At 44.8% G+C, this 25688-nt stretch overlaps 1 protein-coding gene across 1 annotated transcript; it reads left to right on the forward strand.

Moving 5' to 3' along the window:
• The first annotated feature begins 696 nt into the window (after positions 1-696).
• Positions 697-19225, forward strand: Psat1 (phosphoserine aminotransferase 1). Its single transcript, XM_040746802.1, has 9 exons — positions 697-849; positions 4315-4375; positions 5279-5348; positions 6568-6773; positions 7939-8111; positions 10581-10750; positions 15131-15259; positions 17458-17595; positions 18417-19225. Exons 1-9 carry the CDS (start codon positions 790-792, stop codon positions 18520-18522), a joined length of 1113 nt encoding a protein of 370 aa, XP_040602736.1. The 5' UTR covers positions 697-789; the 3' UTR covers positions 18523-19225.
• The last annotated feature ends 6463 nt before the right edge of the window (positions 19226-25688 follow it).

A 25688-nucleotide genomic window follows, 5' to 3' on the forward strand; every position in this document is an offset into this window, starting at 1 on the left:
AATGGAGAGTCAGCAACTTGAAAGGCTATCCTGGATGAGGGTGGGAGTAGCTGCGGGAGGGAGAGATCTCTCTGCATGTTCTTAGCCACGTCTGTCCTTTCGTGGTGCAGAGTTAGAGCCCATGTACAAGCACAAAGGCTTGTTTGTTTTATGTTATTTTTGAGACAGGGTCCCTCTGTGTAACTCCTGGCTGGCCTCCAAGCAGTTATCCTCCTGCCTCAGCCTCCGAAGTGCTGTGATTATCCGGTGCACCGGGTCATAATCGCATGACCTCACTGTTCCAGGTCCTTCTTCACCTGACACATTCTTCTTTGAGTGCTCTGTCTACGCTGGAGTGACAGTGTGGGTCTTCGGAAAATCTGGTGAACTAATGAGGACTGGCCTGTGGAGCAAGTGCAGCAGAGCCAACCCAGGAGCAATGGGCTTACACACTGTCTCGCAGTTGGCCAGAAGCCAGGGCCGGGGACTCTACGCCCAGAGGTGCTCAAAGCCAGTAGGCTCCCCGCCACGAGGGCGGCTGGTGCAATTCCCTGCTCTCTTGCGTTGACAGCCAAGGCGGGTTGAAATTCTAAACAACGGGAGGAGCAATTGATCGCAGAATCGGATGGTGAGCACAGCCAATGGGGATGCGGGCTTCTGGGTAGGAACCAATCAGTACGTGGCCTGAGACAGCCGCCCAATGGGGCGCCGAGTCTGCGAACTGGAGCCCGCCCCGCCCCTGCATCCGGAGACGCGGGTAGTTCGCGTGGTCTCTGCTCCTGCCACTTCCCCCGCTGTAGCCTCAGCACCATGGATGCTGCCAAGCAAGTGATTAACTTTGGGCCAGGGCCTGCCAAGCTGCCACACTCGGTAAGATGGCTGGGGTTCGGCCGGAGAGCCGGCATCGGGATGCAGGCGTCGGGATGTGGATGTCGAGATACAGTCATCGGTGTGAGGGACGTTCGGATGCCGCCATCGAGATGTAGCTGCTGAGGCCGAAGTGCGCTCCTGTGCTGAGAGACCCGTGTGGATCATGCGTGTACCCGCGCGCGTGGGAGAGTGAATGAATGGGCAGTGGCGGGCGGGCCAGGGGCGAGCATGTCAGTCTCCGGGGTGGCAGGCTAAACTCGGGGCGCTGGGAACACAGTCCTCGGAACTCGGAAATGGAAAGCTGCCTGCTTCTCCCTCCAAACCCCCACCGAACCCACTCAGCCCCCAAACCTTTCTCTTGGAAACCCGCTTGTCCCCTCAGTGCGCCCGGGGTTCTGACTCTGAAACGCTTTGGTCTGTTTGTCTAAGTTCCATTCGCTTGATCTGGGTGCCATCCCGTCCCTCGCGGGTTCCTCTCGCATCCCAGCTGTGCGGAATGAGATGCCTCTCATGGCTTGGAGCCCTTGAATCAGCTGCCGAAACGGTATCTGATAACCGGTTGCCACAGCGCTCCGGCATGGCCAAGAATTGTACAATTATCTATTGTTGAACCCTGGCGATCTCCCCGGGGACACCGCGGCCTCTGTGGAGCAGAAACAGGATCTTGCTGTGTGAGAGGGGAAAGGATGCCTTGCTTTTGTGGGGACAACCGCACAAGCTGAGAACAAGGCTTATTCTGCGGTCTTTGCAGTTCATCTTCCGTGACGTTCTTTGCTAGAACTGTGGAAACTTATCCAGGAACCCTCTCCCACTCTTAGAGAGTGGGCTGTGTCCCGTACCCTCGACTCCCCCTCTCCGTATGGTAAGGCGAGGTCTGAGTACAAGCTAGTCCAAGAGATGGTGTCTTAGATATGGTTGCTGTTGCTGTGATGAAAACCATGACCTAAAGCAACTTGTGGAGGAAAGGGTTTATTTCACTCACAGTTACACATGTAACTTCATTATTAAAGTAGTGAGGGCAGGAGCTGATGCAGAGGCCGTGCAAGGGTGCTGCATTGGTTTGCTCTCCATGACTTTCTCAGATTCATTTATGGAACTCAGGGCCACCAGCTCAGGGGTGGCCCCACCCAAAATGGGCTGGACCTTCCCCGGATCAATTACGGATTAAAAAAATGCCCTACAGGCTTCCCTACAGCCTGATCTTAAGGGGGAAATTTCTCGAGGGAGGCTCCTGTTTTTTTATACAACTCTGACTTGAGACAGGTTGACATAAAACTAGCCAGCACACAGGGATTATAAGTATGAGCTATTAACTTCAACTTAGGAATTCTTGATTTAATTGAATTATAAAGGTTAGAGAAACGTTCAAAAACATTTTTGACTGCCACCCATAAAGAAAAATAAAGTTTATAAAAGTATGCACCTGAGGCTGGAGAGATGGCTTAGTGATCTACCTTTTGGCTAGAAGTCTTTTTAAAAAACAGTGATTTGGGTTATAAAATAGACATTTTCATTTTTAAGAATTATATGTATGCTGTGTCTGTGTGTGGGGATGTTCACATGAACAGGTCTGAGGAGGCCAGAAATGTTAAAGGCTGTAGTGAGTCAGCTGACAAGGAAGAGCAGTTTGTGCTCTTTATTTTTTTATTTTTATTTATTTTTTTTGAGACAGGGTTTCTCTGTATTGTTTTGGAGGCTGTCCTGGAACTCACTCTGTAGAGCAGGCTGGCCTCGAACTCACAGAGACCCGCCTGCCTCTGCCTCCCGAGTGCTGGATTAAAGGCATGCGCCACCACCGCCCGGCTCAAAAGCTGAGCCATCTCTTCAGTCCTGGTTTTAAATGTATAGATATGTTTTTCAAGAAAGCACTAGAAAAACACAGGGAAAAAAATACAGGTCTGATCGGGCGGTATTGGATGCCTTCTGGCTTCTGAGGGTACACACACAAATAAAGGAACAATAAAATAAAAAACCAAGTAAGAATCAGTTCAAGGATGTTTTCAGGAAGTTGGTAAAGGTATTTGGTAGAGGCTTGCTCATCATTTGCAAAGGCAGGTTCTGTTTAATCCCCAGTAACACATGCACAAAAAAAATCAAGATTCTGTTGCAGACCAGTGTTTCTTACACTATGTGAATGTATTCACTAAACTTTTCTTGTGCTTTTTACTTGTGTGATAGTTGCATTTGTGTTTATGGGGCACAGTACAGTATTTCAACATATAATTTAATGATGTCTTTGTATCTTTTGTTTTCTTTAAGCCAGATTGCCAGGGTGGGATTTGGACCTTCTGTCTTCCACTAGTTGGGATTACAGAACTACTATCTAGACCAATTCTTAGCTAGTATTTCTTTTTGTTTGTTTGAGACAGGGTCTCATTATTAGAGTCCTGGCTGAGTTGTAACTAATTATTTAGACCAGCCAGTTCCTGGCTTCAAATTCACAGAGATCTGCTGGGATTAAAGGTGTGTACCACCATGCCTGGCCGGAGCCTTTTTTTATTAGGGACATCCTTTATTCACCTGTTTAGATGAGGGGAACATATATCTTATTTTCTGTTTTATCCTCTGTCCTTGTGCCCCTTCTGATTCCTTTCTTCATTTCCTTCCCCTCTAGTGATTTCCTTTCTTTTGGTGCTGAGAATAGACTCAAGGGACTCCAGCGTGCCCAACACTTACTATACCACTGAACTGCACCCCTAGCTTTTGTTTTTCATTTCATTATAGGGGAACTTACATTGCTTATTTGATTTAATAAGAGAAGGTTTTATGAATGATGGGTTTCCCAATTAATGTGACATCAATAAATCCCATGTCTCTTCAAAGGCTGCCTTATCAGAATGAAATAATATGCAAAGTCAAGATGTAGTCCATAACTAAGAAACTTTCTTTCAGCCTGGGTTGGACACATTTTCTGTTTCCCCCTCCTTCTTCCTCCTCTTTTTCCTCCACCTCCCTCCAGCTTTGCTGAAAATTAAACCCTGGACTTCCAATGTGCTAGGCAACTGCTCTGTCACGAACTTCATGTAGGATAGTCTTAGCTCCTAGGGTTTAATTCACAACATGGGTCACCTATCTGAATCTCTTACTTTTGCCAGCATCCCCTACCCTCCTCGAGGAAACTGACCTGCCTGTATGATTTGGACATAACTAGCTTTTGCTCTGGTTGGTTCCTGAACTGAGAACTTTATATGTCTAATAAATGAGTTTTAAGAGAGAGGCAAGTGAATTTTGTAGGAGGACACAGTCCCTTGAATCATTCATGTTGCCTAATTTCAGGCCCATCTTGTGTAAGTTGTACCAGTGATGCTCTGAGAAGGTGAGGGAAGGGGCTTGGCTGTGGGTGGGAATGGAAGCCTGGGCACCTTCTGGGTCTCTGTTTAGCTGATGGGCCTCACATCTCTGGTGTATGTGAAGAGGGGAAGTGTGCAGGGCATCTTGAGATCGTTCTTTCTTGTCTTTTTCTAGGTATTGCTAGAGATACAGAAACAGCTAGTGGACTACAAAGGACTCGGCATCAGTGTGCTTGGTAAGATTTACTTTTGGATTCTGTTACTGCCCAAGTTTAAAAGGGAACAAAAATGCCTCAAGCCCAGGCTTTACTCCCAATGGTCTTCTTATAGGCAGTGATAGGCATGTTTAACTTTAATGTCCTGGCTTACATGTTTGCTGGAGTCAAGATTGAGCACAGTCTAAGAACTGGTGAGAAGTTTTGATATAAATCACTGGCTCCAAATTGTTTTTTGGGTTTTAAAGGCAAGGTTTCTTTGTGTAGCCCTGGCTGTCCTGGAACTAACTCTGTAGACCAGGCTGGCCTGGAAGTCACAAGACTGCCTGCCTCTGCCTCCCAAGTGCTGGGATTAAAGGTGTGTGCCACCACCACCCAGCCCTAATTGGTCACAAAATGTGAGATTAGCAGATATTATACATTTGCATAAGGGTGCCACCAAGGCTCTATAATATTACTTCACATTCAATGTAAAGTTTTTATTATACTTAAATAAGAACTTGTAGAATTTAAAAACTTCACAAGCCTCTACAAAGGTCTTGCTCATTAATAATTTCTTTATTAAACTTTTGCTTCTGTGTTGTTTGGGAAGAGAACCTCCAAGTTCTAAATTCCACATTTATTTATTTATTTTTCTAGCATGTTCCCCAGGCTATGCTGTGTGATAGGACTTCGGGGTCAGCTGTCTGAGTCTCTAGCTTGGGAGAAAGAGATAGAGTCGGTTCGATCAGGACCAAATGATCATGGCGCTTGAAAAATCACTGCGCCGTGACCACAAGACTGGAAGTTCACAGTTTGAGTATCGGTGTGAATTGTCCTCTGCATTAAGTGTGCATGTGCCTACCTTCTGAACTCAGAGCTTTCCGTAAACTTCACGAGCGTTTCTGTTTGGTGTTGTACTTTGTTGTTTCCTTGCTTCCACAGAAATGAGTCACAGGTCATCAGATTTTGCCAAGATTATTAACAACACAGAGAATCTTGTGAGGGAATTGCTGTAAGTTTTTACGAGTTTTTAAAAATTATTTTATTTTATGTGTGTGTACAACTGAGTATATGTGTGTGCATCACATGGGAGTTTTCAGAGGTCAGACTAAGAGTCAGAACCCCTGGTGAGGCTCCTTCCTTTCTGTATCAACTTTCTAGCTTGTATCAACTTGACATAAAACTAGCCTGGCTACTTGCCATCTTATTGAGCTGACTATAGGCCAAGGACAAGATACTTACATAACATCTGTTGTCCATGCTCCTGCCACCTTGCTGGCTCCTTCTATTTGGTACTGATGCTGGAATTCTGTCCTTTGACCATTTATTCCTAAGCTCTGGCTATTATAAAGCTCTGGGATCTTTGCAGCCAGCCTGATCATCTTTTCCATCCTGGAGTGAAAGTATTTTGCACTTAGTGCTTGAATTTTGCTTACTCAGCTAGACCTAGAGTTGTCAAAGACAGACAACTCAATGATGCCTGGCTCAGTATGGTTACAGGTGATGGACCTGGTTCACAGACTTAAGCAAAGATGGCAATGTTTGCCTTGTGTAGCCAAAGGAGGGCATAGGAGCCCTGTTGACACTAGGGGGAATCTTCCTAAGAAGGTTCTGCTCACCTGTATGCTGGCTTTGCCAGGAGGCCACTGGTATTTGCAAGATTAGCACCTTTGTGATTTGAGCAAAAATCTCAACCAAATCTTATTGGCAGTTTTGTTCACTGTTCATCTCCTGTGTTGGGGTGGCTATGGTTGTAATCTGAGGGTTGAGAAGCAGAAAAATATGCTTCCCTAAAAGAAAGCAGGGCAATTTCTAAGGAAAAGGGAGAAGTCACTATAGGTTTTTACCATTGTCACCAATAAATGTCAAAGAAACCAGTAAATAAATGACTAATTTGGGTAAGAGAGAGTGATTATGAAATTTTACTGTATTTTTTAAGGTGTATTGTGTGTGTGTGTGTGTGGGTGCGCGTGCTGCGTGCTCGTTCATGGAGGCCAGAAGAGTAAATCAGATACTTTGGAGCGGGAGATATAGGTGGTTGTGAGCTGCCTAATATGGGTGCTGGGAACTTAACCCAAGTCCTTGGCAAGGGCAGTACATGCAGTTACCACTGGGCCTTCTTTCCAGCCTCTGTAGAGTCAGACTAGAAATATGCACTTGGTAGAGTACCCCTCATTCTCTATCCTTGAAGTGTGAGCCTATGTATTTACTATCACTGTTTTTATGTTCAGAGATGTTCCCAACAACTACAAGGTGATCTTTGTACAAGGAGGTGGGTCTGGCCAGTTCAGTGCTGTCCCCTTAAATCTGATTGACCTGAAAGCTGGAAGGTGTGCCGACTATGTGGTGACTGGAACTTGGTCAGCTAAGGCCGCAGAAGAAGCCAAGAAGTTTGGGACTGTGAATATCGTCCACCCTAAACTTGGAAGTTACACAAGTGAGTTTTGGGAAGTGATCTGGTGACTCGCCATTACCCTTGTTCTTTTGTTAATGTCCTCTTGTCAGTAGTTACTGATCTCATTTAGATCTTGTAGCTGTAGTGGTCTACTAACTACTGTAGAATGGTGAGAGTCTTGCTTGGCTAAAAGCCTAGGAGCCAGTTTGGTATTTGGTAAGGGAAGATCAGGAACCCCCAGTGATGCTGCCCTTGACCTAGTAACTCCTTATCTTCTTCATAGTAGACCCAAAATGGTCCCTTCTCTAAGAAGGTGGTTGTAGTTGCTTTTCAGCTTGTTATATACTCCCAAGTTTCAGTGCCCTTGCTGGAGCATCCCAATAATAGTATCATGTGCCCTGCTGTGAATTTGTCACCAACTCTGCCTGAGTCACATTTTGCCCCTAGGGATGTGCATTTGATTGGCTTTGCTGGAACTGCATGGTCCCAGATTGCATAAGCACTGGAGTCCTGAGCTGAATCTAATAGATCAACAGGTGTAGGGTACATGGGTATTTGATGCCAAGAAAACTTTCACATGACCTCCATCTTCTTTGTTGGTTCATTTGTCTGGTTTTTTTTTTTTTGTGGTTTTTTTGAGACAGGGTTTCTCTGTGGCTTTTTGGAGGCTGTCCTGGGACTCGCTTGGTAGTCCAGGCTGGTCTCGAACTCACAGATATCCGCCTGCCTCTGCCTCCCAAGTGCTGGGATTAAAGGCGTGTGCCACCAACGCCCGGCTTGTCTGGGTTTTTTGAGACATGGTCTTTATGTGTACCCTTGGATGACCTGGTAATCATATTTTTCGTTGTGAGCCTAACCTTTTAAAGGCTTAGCCATCTCTCCAGTCCAGCTTGGTAGTCTTGATGTAGCACAGGCTGGCCTTGAACTCAGAGCAGTCCTGCTTTAGCCTCCCGAGTGCGGGATGACAGATGTGTACTTGGCTCCTCTGTGCTGCATCTGAATGTTATTTGTACCCAATAAATCCAAAAGGTATGATGGGTCATCTTCAGATGTTAGTGGTGATGACGGCACGAGTAGGTGCTTGTACTTGCCAAGTGCTTTGGAGTCAATAATCCCCTCAGGAAACTAACCAATCTCCTGGGTGACGTCATATATATATGGAAAAGGAAGGAAGTATGCAGATCCTCAAATTTGTTCTCTGTCATAGAAATTCCAGACCCAAGCACCTGGAACCTCAACCCAGACGCCTCCTATGTGTACTTCTGTGCAAACGAGACAGTGCATGGGGTGGAGTTTGACTTCATACCTGATGTCAAGGGAGCAGTGCTGGTCTGTGACATGTCCTCCAACTTCTTATCCAGGCCAGTGGACGTTTCCAAGGTAGAGTATGAAAGGTTGGGTCAGGGAACCAATGAATGTGAAGTGTTTTGATGTATATGCCCCTGGAAAAGACCTAAGGGAGTCTGGAGCTAGCAGAGCCCCCGAAGCCAGGGTGGACACCAGTGATCAGACTGACAGCTGCTGATTTCATCACTAGGTGTCTGTGGTAATGATTGCTCATGGCCTACATGCCAGTAACTTGCTTCCCTTTAACAGTGGCTCTCGAACTGGGCTTGGAGGCATGCGCCTTTGATCCCAGCACTCGGAGGCAAAGGCAGGTGGATCTCTGAGTTTAATGGTAACCTGGTTTACATTTTGTGTTCTAGGCCAGCAAAAGGTATACAGTGACACCCTGTGTTTTTGTTGTTATATTTGATAGTTTTTTTAATGTGTGTGTGTGTGGGGTATACATACATATGTCTCTCTCTCTCTCTCTCTCTCTCTCTACACACACACACACACACACACATGATTTACCTATTACTGCCTGTGAATGGATGCACATTTGCCATGGTGTGCGTGTGGTTTACTTGCTGGACCACTTTACTGACCCAGTTTTGACCACTTTTAGGTGTACAGCTCAGTGGCATTAAGCATGTTAACATTGCTGTGCAGCCTTCACATCTGTTGAAGAATTTTCAGATTTTGTACTAAAGTTTGTACCCTTTAAATTGCCACATCCCCAGTCTTTGCCAATGACTATCCAACTTTATGAATTTGTACTCAAGGGACCTCCTGTAAATGGGATCATGATATTTGTTCTTTAGTGCTTGGCTTAATTCACTAATGTCTTCAAGGTTTATGCTGTGGCATATATCAGAACTTTAGTTTTGCCCGGCATTGGTGGTGCACGCCTTTAATCTCAGCACTCAGGAGGCAGAGGCAAGCAGATCTCTGAGTTTGAGGCTAGCCTGGTCTATAGAGCGAGTTCCAGGACAGGCTCCAAAATAATACAGAGAAACCCTGCCTCAAAAACAACAACAACAACAACAACAACCAAACAAACATAAAAACAGAACTTCAGTTTTAGATTAGTATTCCATTATATAGATCTATGGTATTTGGTATATGGCCACGCCTTGTGTTTTTAAAGAAAACTCTCACTGCATAGCTCAGCCCAACCTGGCCTTGAACTTGAAACCCTCTTGTCTCTCCTCTGTGCCGTTCCAAACCATGTCAGTTGTGAACCGTACACCCTTACTTGATTTTTTGGGCCGATATAGAACCTGTGTCTTGCACAACAAAATGCCCTCAAAAACCATTAGCCATTGGTGTATTCTAAAACTCTCCCTCAGGTGTCTCACCCACTCAGGCTGTGTTGCAGCAGCCCCATTCATGGCAGCTTCTGACTGCCTCTAAGTAGAAGTTTGTATTAATGACCTTTGACCTAATTTTTTTAGATTTATTAATTTATTTTACATGTATGGATGTTTGGCCCATGTGCATGTATGTATGTGTACCAGATGTGTGTCTGGTGCTGGCAGAGGTCAAAAGAGGGTATTGGATCTCCTGAAACTAGAGTCAGAGATGGTTGTAAGATACAATGTGAATCCTGGGACTTGAACCCAGGACCTCTGCAAAAGCAACAAGTGCTTTAAACCACAGAGCCATCTCTGCAGCCTATTGATTTTAAAATGTATATTTTAACCATTTAATTAAATATTTAATTAAAAATATGTAACTAAAAGTTTGTCATTTAAAATTATGAAATATTAGTAGTTGTACAAATAACTCTCCTAAGTTAAATGATAGTATTTCATTTTGGTTGCCAAAGATTTGGAGGCTCCAGTTTCTTTTTGTTATTTTTCAGTGTTTGGTATGAGGCACAGACTTAATGCATGGTAAGCATGCTATATTAGTGAACTATACCTCAATCTAGAGGGCCTACATACCAGGCTAGTTCTGAGCTCACCATGAAGCCAAGGGCAACCTTGAACTCCTGATCCTTCTGTTTCCATCTCCCAGCTGCTGGGATTACAGATGTGCACCATGAAGCCTGGACATTTAGTTAAAACATTTTTAAAGATTTATTTCTTACTATATATGTATTAGTATTTTGCCTTAATTTATGTATATATGTATACCGTGTGTGATTGACTCTCAGAGGTCAGAATCAGGTGTTATATCCCCTGGAACTGGAGTTACAGATGGTTGTAAGTCACAATGTGGATGTTGGGAAATAAACCCAGGTCCTCTCTCTGTAAGAGCAACAAGTGCTGTTAACTGCTGAGCCATCTCTCCAGCCCTGAGAGGGCCTGTCCTAAAGATTGTTTTGGGAGTAGAACAAGGGTTGTGAGAGCATGGATGTCCCAAGACTTCACAGTGCTAGGTGTGGAAGACTTCTTCCTGGCAAAGGCCCAGTCTTGGGTCTCAGCACTGAGAGATGAGCTAGATATCAGGATTGTATCACTTAGGGATGGCCACAGATTCCCTCTAAAGTAGCCAATGTTTCTTCCTTTCTTTTTTAAGTTTGGTGTGATTTTTGCTGGTGCTCAAAAGAATGTTGGCTCTGCTGGGGTGACAGTGGTGATCGTCCGTGATGACCTGCTGGGCTTCGCCCTCAGAGAGTGTCCTTCGGTCCTTGACTACAAAGTGCAGGCTGGGAACAACTCTTTGTATAACACACCTCCATGTTTCAGGTAACTCTGGGTGCTGTAGTCGTCCATCAGAGTGGAGGGAAAGTAGAACGTACTTCATCAGCCACAAACCCAAGAGCCTCAAACACTCAGCGTTCTTTGTCTCTTGGCCTCTAGGTACTGTTCGGTCAGTTTTTCTGTTACCCGCTTTGTGGGGATGACAATCTTGGTTTTTGCTTGATCTTGATAATCCAGGCGCCGACTGTTGACCATTAACCCACAAGCTCTCTGTAGATAAAGGGCCATGGCCTGTGTCTCAGAAAAACAGGGTGGCTTTCCAGATGGACAGGGTCAGGCTAGGGCAAGGGCTGCCAGAGTTCTCTTCTGTCCGTCCCTCCTGCAGAAAATGCCTCCCACATACAAGAAAGGGAGGAGTTTGGACTTCAGATTTGGTTGGAAGTTTCCCCTATGTTTCTTTTTCTTTTCTTCAAGACAGGGTTTCTCTGTGTAACTTTGGAGCCTGTCTTGGAACTTGCTCTTGCTCTGTAGACTAGGCTGGCCTTGAACTCACAGAGATCTGCCTGCCTCTGCCTTGTTTTGAATGCTGGGATTGAAGGTGTGTACCACCACTGCCCAGCTTCCCCTGTGTTTCTGTTACTCACATGATACAGAACAGTCTCTGGTGTCCCTCACTTTCCTTAGGAGTAGAATGTTCTGTGGTTAACCCTTCTGGTCACCCCTAACCCTTACTCCTGGACCTGGACTAAAGATGTTCCTAAGATGCATGTTGGCCCAGGGGTAGCATGGGGCTCAGTTCTATCCTGCTTATTTCTGGGGGTTCCAGGGAGTGGGGAAATACCAGTGGATACTAGTCAGGAAGGAAAAGCTGAAGACAAGGGTGGTGAAGGTACCACTGGGGACCCCATGGGCAGGGTTCCTAGAGGAGCGGTTGAGGTTCCAGGCTGTGTGGGGCAAGGGGTTAGAAGGTTGGGGCCACATACCTGCCTTACAGCTCAGTCTTTCAGGGGAGGCTTTAGAAGAGGGAAGGTTGTCACCTACAATCGCAGGACTAGGAGGTGGAGTCAGCAAGATTGAGACTGGACTGCAGACTGAGACTCTGTCTCAAAAGCTAAATAATGTGAGAAGGTAGGAGGAGATGGAATGAAGACTGTCCTGGAGATGTGCCCAGAGGTCAACTGAAGAGCCTGGGTGAGCAGTATCCCCTTGGGCATCTTTTCTGGTGGCTTTAAAGAAATGTGATGAGCATGTTCACTGAACACCCCTTAGGGACAGTGGGAGAACAGGCCAGATGCCTTGTGGAAAGTGGAAAAGGCTGGACACTAGAAAGTCCACATTCCAGCCTCCTCCCTAACCCTCAGCTGGCCTTGATGTCCCACCCCACCCCCTTTAGCTGTTCCCTGGCATGGAAACCCCCTCTCTAGGACTTCCCTGCCTGAGGCTGAAACAGCAGAAAAGGGGCAGTTTCTTCCTTAGATTGGAATAGTCTCTCAGAGCAAATCAGAGTGACGAATTCTTAGATTGAAACTGAGCAAATGCATAGAAGGTGAAAGGTAGGGGCTCCCAACCCAACTCCCCCCACCCCTACCCTGTCCCCCTGGTCTCTCTTCTTTGTTGATGAGATGAAAGAAGAAAACTCTGAGCAGGGTGTTGGTGGCAACACTCCTTTATTCCCAGCACTCGGGAGGCAGAGGCAGGTGGATCTCTGAGTTTGAGGCCAGCCTGGTCTGCAGAGTGAGTTCCAGGACAGCCTCCAAAACAATACAGAGAAACCATCTTGAAAAAGCAAAAAAAAAGAAAAAAGAAAACTCTGTACTTCTGTGTGACCTGAAGTACTCAAAGTTCACTGTAGTACTTTAACATTCAAGGTTAGAAATGGCCCACTGAGAGCCATCTCATAACAATGTGTGCAGGGCAGGAGAGGCAGGCAGAACCCTCCACTCTGGGAGGTAGACAGACAAGGATGTAGGCATGTCCTGATGATGTCCTTTTGTTTTTTTGGTCAGAGCCAAAAGATTATGGGCTCTGAGAATTGTTGACTGTTCTGGATAAACTGGGCCATGACTGGTTGCTTAGTAGCCTTAGGTAGTAATTGGGCTGGAATAATAAGTGGCTGTGATGACATTCTTTTTAAGCCATTACTAACAGTCAACACTTCTAGTAGGTAGAGGAGAAGATATTTAACAACCCTTGTAACTTCATAAAATACTTCCTATTTATGCATATTGAGCTGCTAAGTATAGATTGTTTCTTATCTCCAGTGTGAGGAAATAATATATCTTTTATCCAATTGTCTTATTTCACTTGGTGAAAATATAAGATATAGGCATGGTGACATTCCTGTACTCTCAGGACTTACGAGACAGAAGAATCTAGAATTTAAGGTCGTCTTTGGCGACTTAGAAATTGCAGTGGTAGCATGTGGCCTGTGCAGAGGCCCTTGAGAGGAGGGAAGAAGCCAGAACCCTCAGGGTGTAGGGGAGTTGACCTCAGGGAGGGCCAGCTGCATGGAGGTTTTTATAAGCTTCAAAACAGTCACGCCACCTGATCCCCAGCCCAGGAGCTCCTCTGCACCTGGAGACTTTTGGTAACCTTTTTAAAATTCTGACACACAGGGTATAATTTATATTGTTTTAAAAATATAAAAATAGCACCTGCTCTTAGCAAAAGTTTCCTCAAGTGAACTGTTACCACGGAAACACTGTGCCTGCCTATCCACTCACCCCTCATTAATCATCCAAGACTGATTCCAGGACCCCCAAGGAGTCCCAAAATATAGCTATACACATTCTCCTGCATGCTTTAAAGTCATTTCTACATTACTTATAATATCTAATAAATTGTAAATGCACTAAATAATTTATGTATTATATTGAGTAAGAAGTAATGACCAGGAAAAGATTTGTTTATACTCATTCCAAACACTGATTTTGAAATGTTGTCTGTACAAAGTTGGCTGAATCTGTGGTTGCCAAACTCATGAATTTGGGGGAGGAGAGTCAGCTGTGTACTGTCATGTATTTATTTTTGTCAGTGAACTGTGAACAGTGCTGTTCAGACATGTGTAAATCCCCCTTTCAACCCAGCCATGTACTGTGGGCATTCTATCATGTTAGGTTAAATGCCTGCCCCCTTTCACGCTATTCCATACAACAGGCTTTCTGTGGTTTAATCAGTTCAGACAGGTAAGCCTGTCTGGTGTGTTTGTAGGTAGCCAGTTTAGAACCAAAGACATCGGTCACTAAAAGTGTACACTAATGGTGGGAAGAATTGAGCACGAGTTGTGAATCCACATAGCCTTCTAAGGCTCTGATGGTTAGTAAGTTTTGGCTTTAGAGGCAGAGGTATGAGTCAGTAAGAAGGTGGGAGGCCAGAAGACCTTGTGAGAAGCAGTCCCAGGGGCCTACAGTGTATACCCGGGAGCTGGGTGGGAAAGCGAGCAGAGTTTTCCTCTCCACTTTCCAGGCAGCCTGCCTTCTTCAGATCCGCCTGCTGCCTGCTGAGGCATTGGAGACCTAGAGTAAGGGGCTGCTGGTGGTGGTCTGTAGTAGTGTATTGAATTTCTGCCCCCTTTGTCTGCTCAGATCCTAAGAAGACAGCCAGAGAGTATGAGTAGCAAGCCTCACACAGGCTCCACTCTTGGTCCTGAGGTTTGGCTGTGAGACAGAGGCCCTTGTTGCTTTGGGTTTTAGAGAATCCGCAGTTTTGAAATACAGGGATACCGGAGCATCAGGTGAAAGTGACTATGGTTTCCTGAAAGTATTTCCTGCTTGGCTCTGGTAGTTTGGTGGGATGTTTCTGTGGTTCATGGGTGAGGAGACTGTAGATTTGCGGAGGAGCAGTTTGTGGTTACATAGATTTTGAGAGCATCTTTAGCCACACAGGGGCACATACATACGTGACACACATGCACAGGGGGCCGTTGTGACAGGCTTGGTGGCAGTTCTTCTGTCCCACAGGTAGATTGAGGCCTATAGTCTCAGACAAAACAGGTACTAGGGGAAAGTACTTTGACTTTGAAGTCAGGCAGACACTAGGATAGAATCTTGGCTTTTAGAAGCGACTTGGGATGGATGGCTTTAGGCAACCCCAGTGACAGGTTCATTCAGCACTCCAGGGGTCATAACCCACAGGTTGAAAACTACTGGTCTAAAGAACTGGGATGTGTGGTCTGGGTGTCATGGAGCACTTGCAGCAGGGCCTAGGGGGACTGGTTTGGCATTACTAAGGTGCACTCTATTGCCTCTTTAGTCTTTAGAATGCTGTGTGTGTTGGCCTAGTCCTTGGCGTGCTCAAGTGGCCTGCTTTTATCCATTTGTAATGATGCTAAAACTGTTAGTGTGACTTCCGTTACCAGTTTGCTTACGTGTCCTTTTGACTTCTGCAGAGGTGAACTTAATGCTGTTTATTTTATCCCTGGTTTAGCGTCTACGTCATGGGCATGGTCCTGGAGTGGATCAAGAACAATGGTGGAGCCACAGCCATGGAGAAGCTCAGCTCCATCAAATCCCAAATGATTTACAAGATTATTGATAATTCTCAAGGATTTTATGTGTAAGTCAATGCACTGTATCTCTTGTGAATTAGACACTTTATTCTTTGAAACTTACCTTTTCCCAGGACACTAGCATACTGGTGAGTGATGGTAGCTCCCATGCCTCATGAGCTGGGGTGGGAGGTAGGGAAATTCTTTGCTCTCGGGAAATCTTTTGGGTCATATCACTCAGTACTCTGACCTGGGTAAGTATGCCTTGCTGTCTGGGGTAGGACCCCCCCCCACTCTCTCCTCCCTTGTGGCCCTGGAAAACAGTTGCAGGAACAGTTGCTGTAAATCCCAACTCCTGATGCCCCCCACCCCCCATGGGCTTCTGTGTAGGCATGTGTGGGTATTTTGCTTGTATAGGTCAGGGGCAGCATCTTGTCAGTCCTCACATTCCATCTTGTTTGAAACAGGGTTCTTTTGTTTTTCATAGTTTCATCTGCCAGGTTAATAGTCCCTTGAACTTCAGGGTTCTCCTCCCATCTTACTTTAGAAGCCGTGGGATTGCAAATTCATTCTGTGATTAAATTCTACCCCATCAGACTTTATGAGGGCTCTGGGACTTTGAACTCAGGTCCTCATACACTATAAACAGTTTGCCCACTTAACCATCTCCCTAATCCTCCTTCCCCTTTTACCAAAGTTCACTTCTTCCTTTCTTCTAGGGCAGGTGTTCCCATCCTTAGTCTGCAATCTGAATGAGCTATGGCAGGGTTGACTTTTTATCTAGTTATTATACTTTCATGACAAAGTATCTGCCTAACAGTAACTTGCACTCCCTTTGAGTAGTTTGTGGACGACACGAAATAGAAAAGAGTAATGCTGCAATCCTAACTTAAAGTTGTGACTTTTAGCCAAGACTTGCTGATTTTGTATGGGTGAAAGGGTATAGATGCATTCTTGGATTACTAGGCTAATAAAACATGTTGCCATCTCCTTTCCCCTAAAATGCTTGTGTCTGTTTGTGGGAGCTCTTGCAGCAGCCATCTCGCCACAAGCTATGATTATAGAGGTGTACCATCAAGCCTGGCTTTCCATGGGTTCTAGGGATCTGAATTCAAGTCTTTGTGCTTGTATAGCAAGCAGTTGGCTGACTGAGCCATCTCCCCATCCCCCATTGCTTTTTTTTTTTTTTTTTTTTTTTGAAACACAAATCTGTTACTGGGCAAACTCACTAGCCCTCATCATTCAGGGATCCAGTCAAATGCCAGGAGGATGTCAGCAGGCTCTCCATGGACCAGGCCCATGTGCCTCCAGCCTCCCCTGCCAGGAGCCCAACATGCTGACTGAGCCAGAGTGTGGCAGCCACTTTCTCCATACATGCAGTCCTCCCCTTTCCCTCTTCCTCCTCTGTTCTCCATTCCCTCCTTCTACACGTCTCCTCCTTGACACCTCTCAGAAAGAGTACCTGTTTGGAACTCTGTCTCCACAGCCCTCTTCTCTTGGCAGTATAATTTCCACCTGCCATCTTTCCCTCAGTTGGAAGCAACTGACCTCCCCCCCTTCTCTTTCATATGTGAGGATCTTTCTTTTATGGGTGATGTACTTGTTTCCTGAGATTTAATCTTCAGTTTTGAGCTTTTATGACATGATTGGTTTGTGTTATGTTTTCCTTTTATGAAGGGGTGGATAATTTGGGGACATGAGCTGCAAGTCCAGATCTGTGAGTCTTTTAAGTCTTCAGCCACCGGTAGGCCCAAGCTTGTCTGCAGCCTCGCAGAAAGAACTGTACACTTCTGACACATGTTAGATGCCATGTAAATGGCCCACTGAATTGTCACAGATTGTGTGAAACAGATATTACTGTTCCTAATATTCAAGTGAAGGGCTGAGCCTGACAGAAATTAGATAGAAGTCATACAAGCGAATGCTAACCTGCATGAGTGAGGCTTTTTCCCCCTGGGAATTTTTTTTTTACTTCTTGTTATAGTTTTTTTAACCCATCCATTTGTTATTTTGGAGACAGGGACTCAAAATCTGGCCTTGAAATCACTATGTGGCTACGAATGACCCTGACCACTGATCCTCATGGCTCTACTTCCTGATTGCTGTGATATAGGCTTATGCCTCCAAAACCTAGAACATTCTACATGATGAGTACTCTGTCAACTGAATGCCAGTCCCAGCCCTGATACTGTTTAGAAATCTGTAGATGTATTTACGACATTACACCTGCTAGAAACATAGCTGGACTAATAAACATGATTTTCAGGTGTCCAGTGGAACGCCAGAACAGAAGCAGGATGAATATTCCATTTCGCATTGGCAATGCCAAAGGAGACGAAGCTTTAGAAAAGCGCTTTCTTGACAAGGCGGTGGAACTCAACATGATCTCCTTGAAGGGACACAGGTAAGCACACCTCATCCCCAGGCATGTCAGAGGCAGAATGAAACAAAGTCAGGACCTTGCACAACCCGGAGTAGAGGTGACAGACTTTCTGGGGAATAAACCCACTTCTGGCTGGGCTGCAGCACATCTTGCGTAGGGTTGAGTCAGCTCTGAAAGTGCCTCTGGTAGGGCCTGCCTACTCCACTCCGGTGTTAGACCATTACTGGGCTCAGCGGCACATCAGATACCCTGAACAATAAATGTCCTCACACAAGAGCAGCAGCAGAGCACTCGTTCTGTCTGGCCGGAACTGTTGCAAAACCTAGTGAGTGGTATGGCCCCAAACCCACAGTCACCCTCTTCAATTGACTTTTTCCTCCCTCATTTAGTTTTCCTCTTTTATTAAAGGTGATAGTTTGGGTATGGTTAAAGTCTTATGTAGGCAAGTATGGAAATATCAGAGTGAAACCCATTAATTTGTACAAATACTGTTAATAATTACTTAAAAATGTGACTAGTTTGAGGTAACACAGTACAAGCATGGTGGATGACCTTCACTGCACAAGGAATTTCTGTAATGACTCAGAAGCCTCATGCTACAGATTGGGGATGGTTTGCAGGCGGGAAGTTGAGCGCTCTGGACTCAATTGCAACTCTTAGGAGGGGTGGTTAGTGAAAGTTGTGTTGTGCTGAAATAGATGACTTTTAAATTTCACTTTTTTCCTGTGTCATGGAGGTTCAGGCCTGAGCCTTATGTATGATAGGCAAAGGCTTTAACATGGATAATATGCCGTGTCCTCCTGATTTTCTTGGTATTCATGGTTGGGTCTCTGTTGTTCTAGGTCAGTGGGAGGCATCCGTGCTTCTCTGTATAACGCTGTCACAACTGAAGATGTTGAGAAGCTGGCTGCCTTTATGAAGAATTTTTTGGAGATGCATCAACTGTGAACATGACTAGCTATGCTCTCCCTGTGAGCAACATGCAGAGTTCAGAGTAACTTTGGATTGGTTACAAAAATTTAACAGACATGGATTTTTTCCCCCCAAACACATGCTTATTACAGTTTCTTTATCGACTAAACATCCGGGGCTCTGCAGGGCTATGAAACTATCAGCTAATGGCCACCTTCATTCTGACTTGACCTGGAAGCAGTTTCAAAACTTTCCTAACGAATCCAGCCCGGCATCTTTCTGCTCCTTTCTTTAGGTGGATTGCAGTACTAGCCTTGGACTTTGTTCTGCTGGTTCCAATTAGTTATTTTTGGATCTGACAATAGTGAGTTTGCTGGGTTCTACAGCTATTGGTTAAAGTCAACGGTGACTCTTAAACATTTTGGATCTGTATACTGCTGTTCTCATAAAAAGATAAAAGTGACACGCGATACTAGTGCTTATATACTGGGTATGTTTTTAACACCATACGGTTTATATCTATGCCTTTATATTTCTAATAAAACAGTTCTGTAGACGCTTTTAGAGATTGTTCAACCCATGACTTTGTGCATGACTGTCCTCTGCTGTGGACAGTTGCACCCTCCCACACTCCCTTCTAAAGCGGCTTCATAAGAAAGATAGGTCTTTTTCCATTGTTCTATGTTGTTAGTGTTTTCTGTTGACTGTGTGAAGAACATTAAAGTCCTAAAGCATCTAACCCATTGCCTGTGAATTCTTCTGCTTGCCCTTGTAGGCATTCTGACAGGCAGCCCAGGGTCAAAGAGTAGCCTGTCCTAGAGAGTAGCCTGTCATAGAGAGCTTAGTCCACACAAAGGTGTCAGGCTTAGTTCTTGGGCAACTCCGTGTGGTTGCTTACCTTTTCTTTTTGGAACAGCCACGGTCAGCAGATTCCCTTCCAGCACCGCTCCCAGTGTGTACTTCTGTGAACTCTGCCTCTGTTAGTCCAGAAAAAAAGCCAGCAGGAGAGTTTGAGCTCTTCCTGTTTCATTTGATTGCACAAGGAGAAGACACTGATTAATTGGTTCTCCTGGTCAGGCTTCACCTCATTTGTGAAAGGATGGAGATAATACCCAGCATTGCGGGATGCTTGTATTGAAAACGAGGTCTTGTTTCGGGGTGTGACAAACCCTCACTGTAGTCTGTAAATGTCAAGATTGGAATCAACTGTGGGTCCACAAACAACAGTGCTCAGAGCAAACTCCCCCTTTCCCTTGTGTTTGTGAATCCCCATGGTCTCCACTCCAACCTTCGTGTCACAGCCAGTCCTGCTGTGACCACCCTTGGATTATTTTGGCACCTGTCTCTGGCCCATCTGCTCCTCCCAGCACACCACTTGGACTGACTTTCTGCTCTGTGTGTGTATGCATGAATGTTCAAGCCTTTGTAGTGTGGCAGTCAGAGCTTCCTAGCATCTGCCTGGCTTCCTGTCCCCTGTGCTAATGACTCTTCAAGCCTTTCTGTTATGACTTTAGCCATGCCTTGCTAATCTTAGAGTTCCTGCCCAACTCAATATCACCAGACTTTCTTCATGGCATCTGCTGCCTCTTCTGTTATTTTCTTTGTTGTCATGGAGGTGGCCATTTTATCTATCCTCTGTATGATGCTGAGGTGGCTGCTTCTCTGTCTTGCAGGTAGATGTTCAGACTGCTTAATGAACGCAGAGCATAGTGCCACAGTTTTGTAGTATTGCAAACATCTTGGGGCAGTAAAGCACAATGCAGTCTCAGCACATGGATTTTATAAAGTATCAAAAGTTTAGTGTACAATGCAACTCATTTTCTACCAATGGTTTGACTAGGATCCTATGATTGAGTGGGGAAATCTAAGACTCCAGGAGGTTTCTAGAATTATCTTTACTATTTGAAAGCTTTTGGAGGGAGCCAGTTGTCTGGCCATGGTAGACTTTGGAGCACAGATCTTAGAAAGTAACCAGAGCATAAAATGTGACCTTCGTGTGCCACAAGAGATGAGCTGATGCCAGTCTGCTGATCACATGGAGGGTGGAAGGAGGACATGCTGGGGATGCAGGGGCTCTGGAGACTTTGGGACAGGAGGCTGCTGGCCTGTCACTGAAGGTTAGGAACAAGGCAACAGCAGAGACTTTGGGGCCCCATGAGGCTGGGTGAAGGACTGATTCACGTTTTTTGGCATCTTCTAAACTGTCTCTGAAGTTTTTTTTCTCTTTCAAAGTTCTTTATGACACATAGCATGTCCTGATAGCATATCAGTGGGGAAAAACCTTTGTGTATTCTGTTTAATCAGCATTGGATGAGTCTTTTCTATCAAATCTATAAAACCTGTGATGACAAGGAATTAAACCTTTTCATGTCCCCCACCTCATAAGACTTTTATGCAAATGTTTCAATTCCCCACTGCCACCCAGTAAAACCTTTGTTTACACAAAAGCCCAGCTACATCTCTGCTTAAAGTAGCTGGCCCCTCCCCCTTCCCTTTGTGTACTCTGATTCTTTATAGACTAGCCAACTGAATAAGATTGAATAAGGTTCAATCCCAGCCAATGAGGAAAAGACACAATTACTGCCTGAGTTAAAATAAAACCCAGGGCCGGAGAGATGGCTCAGCCAGTTAAGAGGACTGACAGCTTTTCCAGAGGACCTGGGTCCAAGTCCCAGCACCCACATGGCAGCTCACAACTGTGTAACTCGAGTTCCAGGGGATCCAACACCCTCACACAGACATACATGCAGGAAAGACACTAATGCAACATAAAATGAAAATAAGTAAATCTATAGGAAAAAAATAAAAACCAAAGTGCACATCCTCTATGTGCCGAGTTATGCCTGATTCATCTACTTCAGTTGGAGTGATGGTGACCTCAAACTTTCTTTTTCTTTTTTTTTTTTTTTTTGGTTTTTCGAGACAGGGTTTCTCTGTATTGTTTTAGAGGCTGTGCTGGAACTTGCTCAATAGACCAGGCTAGCCTCGAACTCAGAGATCCGCCTGCTTCTGCCTCTGAGTGCTGGGATTAAAGGCATGCGCCACCAATGCCCGGCTTCCTCATACTTTCTTATACCTGTATGCTCTACTCACTGCTTTGTCCTCAATACCTTTGCACAAGAGAGAACTGAGGTCTGTTCCCAACTTCTCATCTCCCTGCTGGGTTCCTGTCCATTGGGAACATAACCAGAATCTTGTCATGGCTGTGGCCCCTGGGGCTGGAAGGCTTGGCATGCTCTTGGGTGAGCTATCTGTGTGATTTTTCTTCTTTAGTGCTGAAACAGCCACTGAGACAATTTCAACAGACAAGCACCACTGACAGATGACATGGCCACTTCTGCTACAGGCACCGCAGGGTCTGGCCTCACACCACTGGGATTAATGTTTGTTGTATCCTGTTCCTGGGAAGGAAAATAAAATGAAGTTTCTCACATTTGATTGGAATGAACATTATTAAAAAGTGCCATGCTACTCAGTTGCTAAGAAATCAATCACTTTAATTGGAAAGAAGATTCCTCAGCTCTCTTACTGGGCTCCTGGTAATTTAAAATTGGGATCCCTGACAGTTTGTGATAAATTGTCTCCTTTTGGGCAGAAGAGGTAAGAAATTCTAATTACCCCTGGATTATTCCAGAGTGGATAGAAAACAGTGATCAAAGAGTTGTTGGAGAGAGAGGGTGGGTGATAGTGGGCAAGGATTTGCCGAAAACATTTTAAAGGACAGACTCATTTGATGTGGCAGAAACACACAAATTGTGTATTTGAGATCCTGGAGATATAAATCCGATTTCCTAAGAATGCAGGAAACTAAGCATATTAGGAAAATTTACACACAAGAAAGTTCTCTAGGCTAACAGAAATTAGCCCTGTCCATTAACTAGTCTTGGACCTCACTTGGGGAAGAATATGAAATTTACGGGCTGGTGAAATGAATCACTGAGTAAAGATGCTTGCGTGATGCCTGACAGACAACTTGTGGTTGATACCTCGATCTCGGTAGAAGGAGCGAACTCAGTCCTGAAAGTTGTCCACATATGCGCTCCCTATCCCTCAGACAAATTAGTAAATATAAAAAATGTTTTGGAATGTAAGGCTTATGTTTCTACCTTAGTATTCTATACAAGTTTAAGGAAAGCTAAAATGTTTTATTCAAATAAAAGAAGAATTAAGTTACCGGAATTAAGGACAGAATTGAAGTGGTAAAACTTGAGTGTTAACTGTAGATCGTTTATACATTAATGTCTGATTCCACTGTGCTGCAGTGTCCAAAGGAGAGACCAACTCCCTCAGGTTGTACACACACACACCCCTCAGCCCCATACCAAATAGATATAAAAACAATAATTGGGGCTACTGAATCCACTGGTTCCATCTCTGTCGCTGTCCTAACCTTTGTTTCTAACTTGCCTAAGACCACCTGAAGAATAGGCTATTTATACTGATAACAGTGGGCTATACATTTATTTGAAATATAGGTAGTTAATTTTTAATTAACTTGTCATCTGTAGTAACTTTTGTAAGTTATGTATTGAAAGGACATCATATATGTTTATGTAGACGGCTTATGGGAAGCTGGCTAGATTGGCTGAAGAACTGGGATATGCTTCACCGAGAACCACCTCGCTTAACCCCGGGGCACATTGCTTCACCTAGAATCACGTTGACGACAGCTTCAGGGATTTAGGAATCTACCCTTGCATATCCATGTAGACATGCTTCCTGAACTGGTATGGCTGATATCCTAGTTTGCTTTCTGTTTCTGCGATAAAACACAAGCAATTTGGGGAGGAGCTTACGTGTCCCGACCAAAGTCTACCATGAAGGAAAGTTAAGACAGGCACTCAAGGCAGCAACCTGGAGGCGGGAGCCAGGGAGTGCTGCGCTCTGGCTTGCTCTCCATAACTTGCTTAGCCTGCTTTCCTAAACCACCTAGGACCACCTGCTGTGGTGTAAGATAATGTCCTTGCTCTTACAAATAAGCACCAAACAGGTATGAAAAGACACACTGTCTCCCACTCAATGGTTCTGGCTAGTTTTGTTTTGTTTTTTTTACTTTTTTTTATTTTAGTAACTTAATTTTTACATTCCTATTTGATGTGTATGTATCAGGACAACCTGAGGGAGTGGGTCTCCCCTTTGGGCACTTCAACACAGTGGAATCAGGCATTAACATATAAGTGATCTACAGTTAATACTCAAGGTTTACCACTCATCCCGAAACATCCCTTATGGGCATTTTTTTCTGTTCAATATTTACATCCCCCTGTCACACTTAATTGCCATCTAAATATGAACTAGTTCTTCAATCTCTTTTTTATGTTCTTGACAGGCTGGGAAATTTTTGAAGGCTTGTTGTGGAGTAGAATTTGACTTATCCACGCATGTCTCTTTCCTTGTGGCTTCTTTCTTTAAAACATATTTACTTTTATGTGTATGAGTGTTTGCTTGCATCAGTGAATGTATGTGCACTACACAGATGTGCCTGGTACATGCAGAGGTCAGAAGAGAGTGATGAATGGCTTGGAACTGGACTTACGCTTGAGATCCACCTTGAGGGTGCTGGGAAGTCTGCAAGAACAGCAAGGGAGGCTAACCACTGGGCTGCCATCTCTCTAGCGCCTCCATGTGGCTTCTTCAGGTTGTGTTTTGGCATGCTGGGCAGCTTGTCCTGATCTCCATATCACACAGACACACAAATAGATCTAAAAATAGTAATTGTGTCACAGAAGAGAAGCTGTGTCCTCCATGCAACCTGGCAGGAGACTCATGATGCTGGTGTCTCAGACTTCCCTGATGTCAGCTTACTGCTTGACCCTTTGTGACAAGTAAATTATTTATAGGGAAGTATTTTTAAGACTAAAGTCCCTTTTTTATTGTATAAGTGACAAGTTCTATGGAAAAAAAACAAAATTTAAGTAGGTGCAGTGATATACTGGTTATGTTTACCTCCTTCCCATTACAACACTCAAAAATGTAAGTCGAAGTATGTAAAAGTACATTTTGGAAGCCCCGTACCAGCAGTTAGAAGATTTATATTGCATAGGCCCTGAAAATAGACTTGGGAAGATGATAAAGTCTGTGTGTTCTTGCTTAGATTGGGAATGTGCCCTGTTTCATTCCCAATGCAGTGGTGGGTGATGGGACTCAATGGATGGTCCACATCTGGACTGTCTCCAGGGCCTGTCCTGCTCTGCCTCTCATATTGTTTCCACGTGAGGTGAGTAGGTCTCTTCTCCACAGGTCTGCTTCACCACCAGGCATAGAAACAATGGCAAAATGTGACCACAGACTACAAACTCTGAAACCCAGGGCCCGAACTCCAGAAGACTAAAGCCAGAAGACCCTTCCTCTAAGATATGTTGTCACAGTGATGAACTACTTGGGGCAAGTATGCTTTTGTTGAACCAGGAAAAAAATTCTGTACTCAAGATTGGGGATTCAACTTTCCTTCTATCTAGTCAAACTTATTATATCTCACTATTTTTAGGAGTGCAGCCCTCCAGCAATATGGGGCTTTAATCTAATAGTCAGATCGTGAGCCACACAGCCTTGTTAGGCTTTGAAAGATGTCATCTAATAACCAAAGGTTAAAGTCAGTGCCAATAATTGTTGCAGAATTTTCCCCAAGAGGAGAATAAAACCGTGGCCTCCATTGAGCCAGGTAAAAGATTGAAGGCATCTAAAATGTCTGAGAGATGAAACTCAGTTGAAGTGTAAGAAATGTAAAGGTAAGGCTGGGGATGGAACTCAGTGGCTACAGTGCTGTGCACAAGGCTTTGGATTTGATTCCCAGCACCACATAAACCAATGTGAGGTAGAGACAGGAGAATCCAAAGTTCTGGGTCATCCTCAGCTATACAATGAGTTTGAGCCAGCCTGTGCTACATGAGACACTCTCTCTGTCTCTGTCTCTGTCTCTGTCTCTCTCTCTCTCTCTCTCTCTTGGTTTTTTGACACATGATTTCTCTGTGTAGCTTTGGAGCCTATCCTGGCACTCGATCTGTAGACCAGGGTGGCCTAGAACTCACAGAGATCTGTCTGCCTCTGCCTCCCGTGCTGGGATTAAGGTCATGGGCCACCACCACCTGCCCTGCTACATGAAACATTCTCAAAAAGAAGTTACAGTTTATCAGCGATAGGAATTCTCTTGTCCGGGAGTGTAAAAGGCAGCCAGAGGAGGAATTGTTCCTTTCTGCTACTTC

This window comes from Mesocricetus auratus, unplaced genomic scaffold (genome assembly GCF_017639785.1).
Source record: "Mesocricetus auratus isolate SY011 unplaced genomic scaffold, BCM_Maur_2.0 Super-Scaffold_4256, whole genome shotgun sequence".
In the NCBI taxonomy this organism is placed as follows: Eukaryota; Metazoa; Chordata; class Mammalia; order Rodentia; family Cricetidae; genus Mesocricetus; species Mesocricetus auratus.

Coding starts and splice junctions, on each gene's coding strand:
- Psat1 (XM_040746802.1), top strand. CDS start 790: ATGGATGCTGCCAAGCAAGTGATTAACTTTGGGCCAGGGCCTGCCAAG. Junction 10,751..15,130: donor AACACACCTCCATGTTTCAG/GTAACTCTGGGT, acceptor TCCCTGGTTTAG/CGTCTACGTCATGGGCATGG. Junction 17,596..18,416: donor ATCTCCTTGAAGGGACACAG/GTAAGCACACCT, acceptor CTGTTGTTCTAG/GTCAGTGGGAGGCATCCGTG.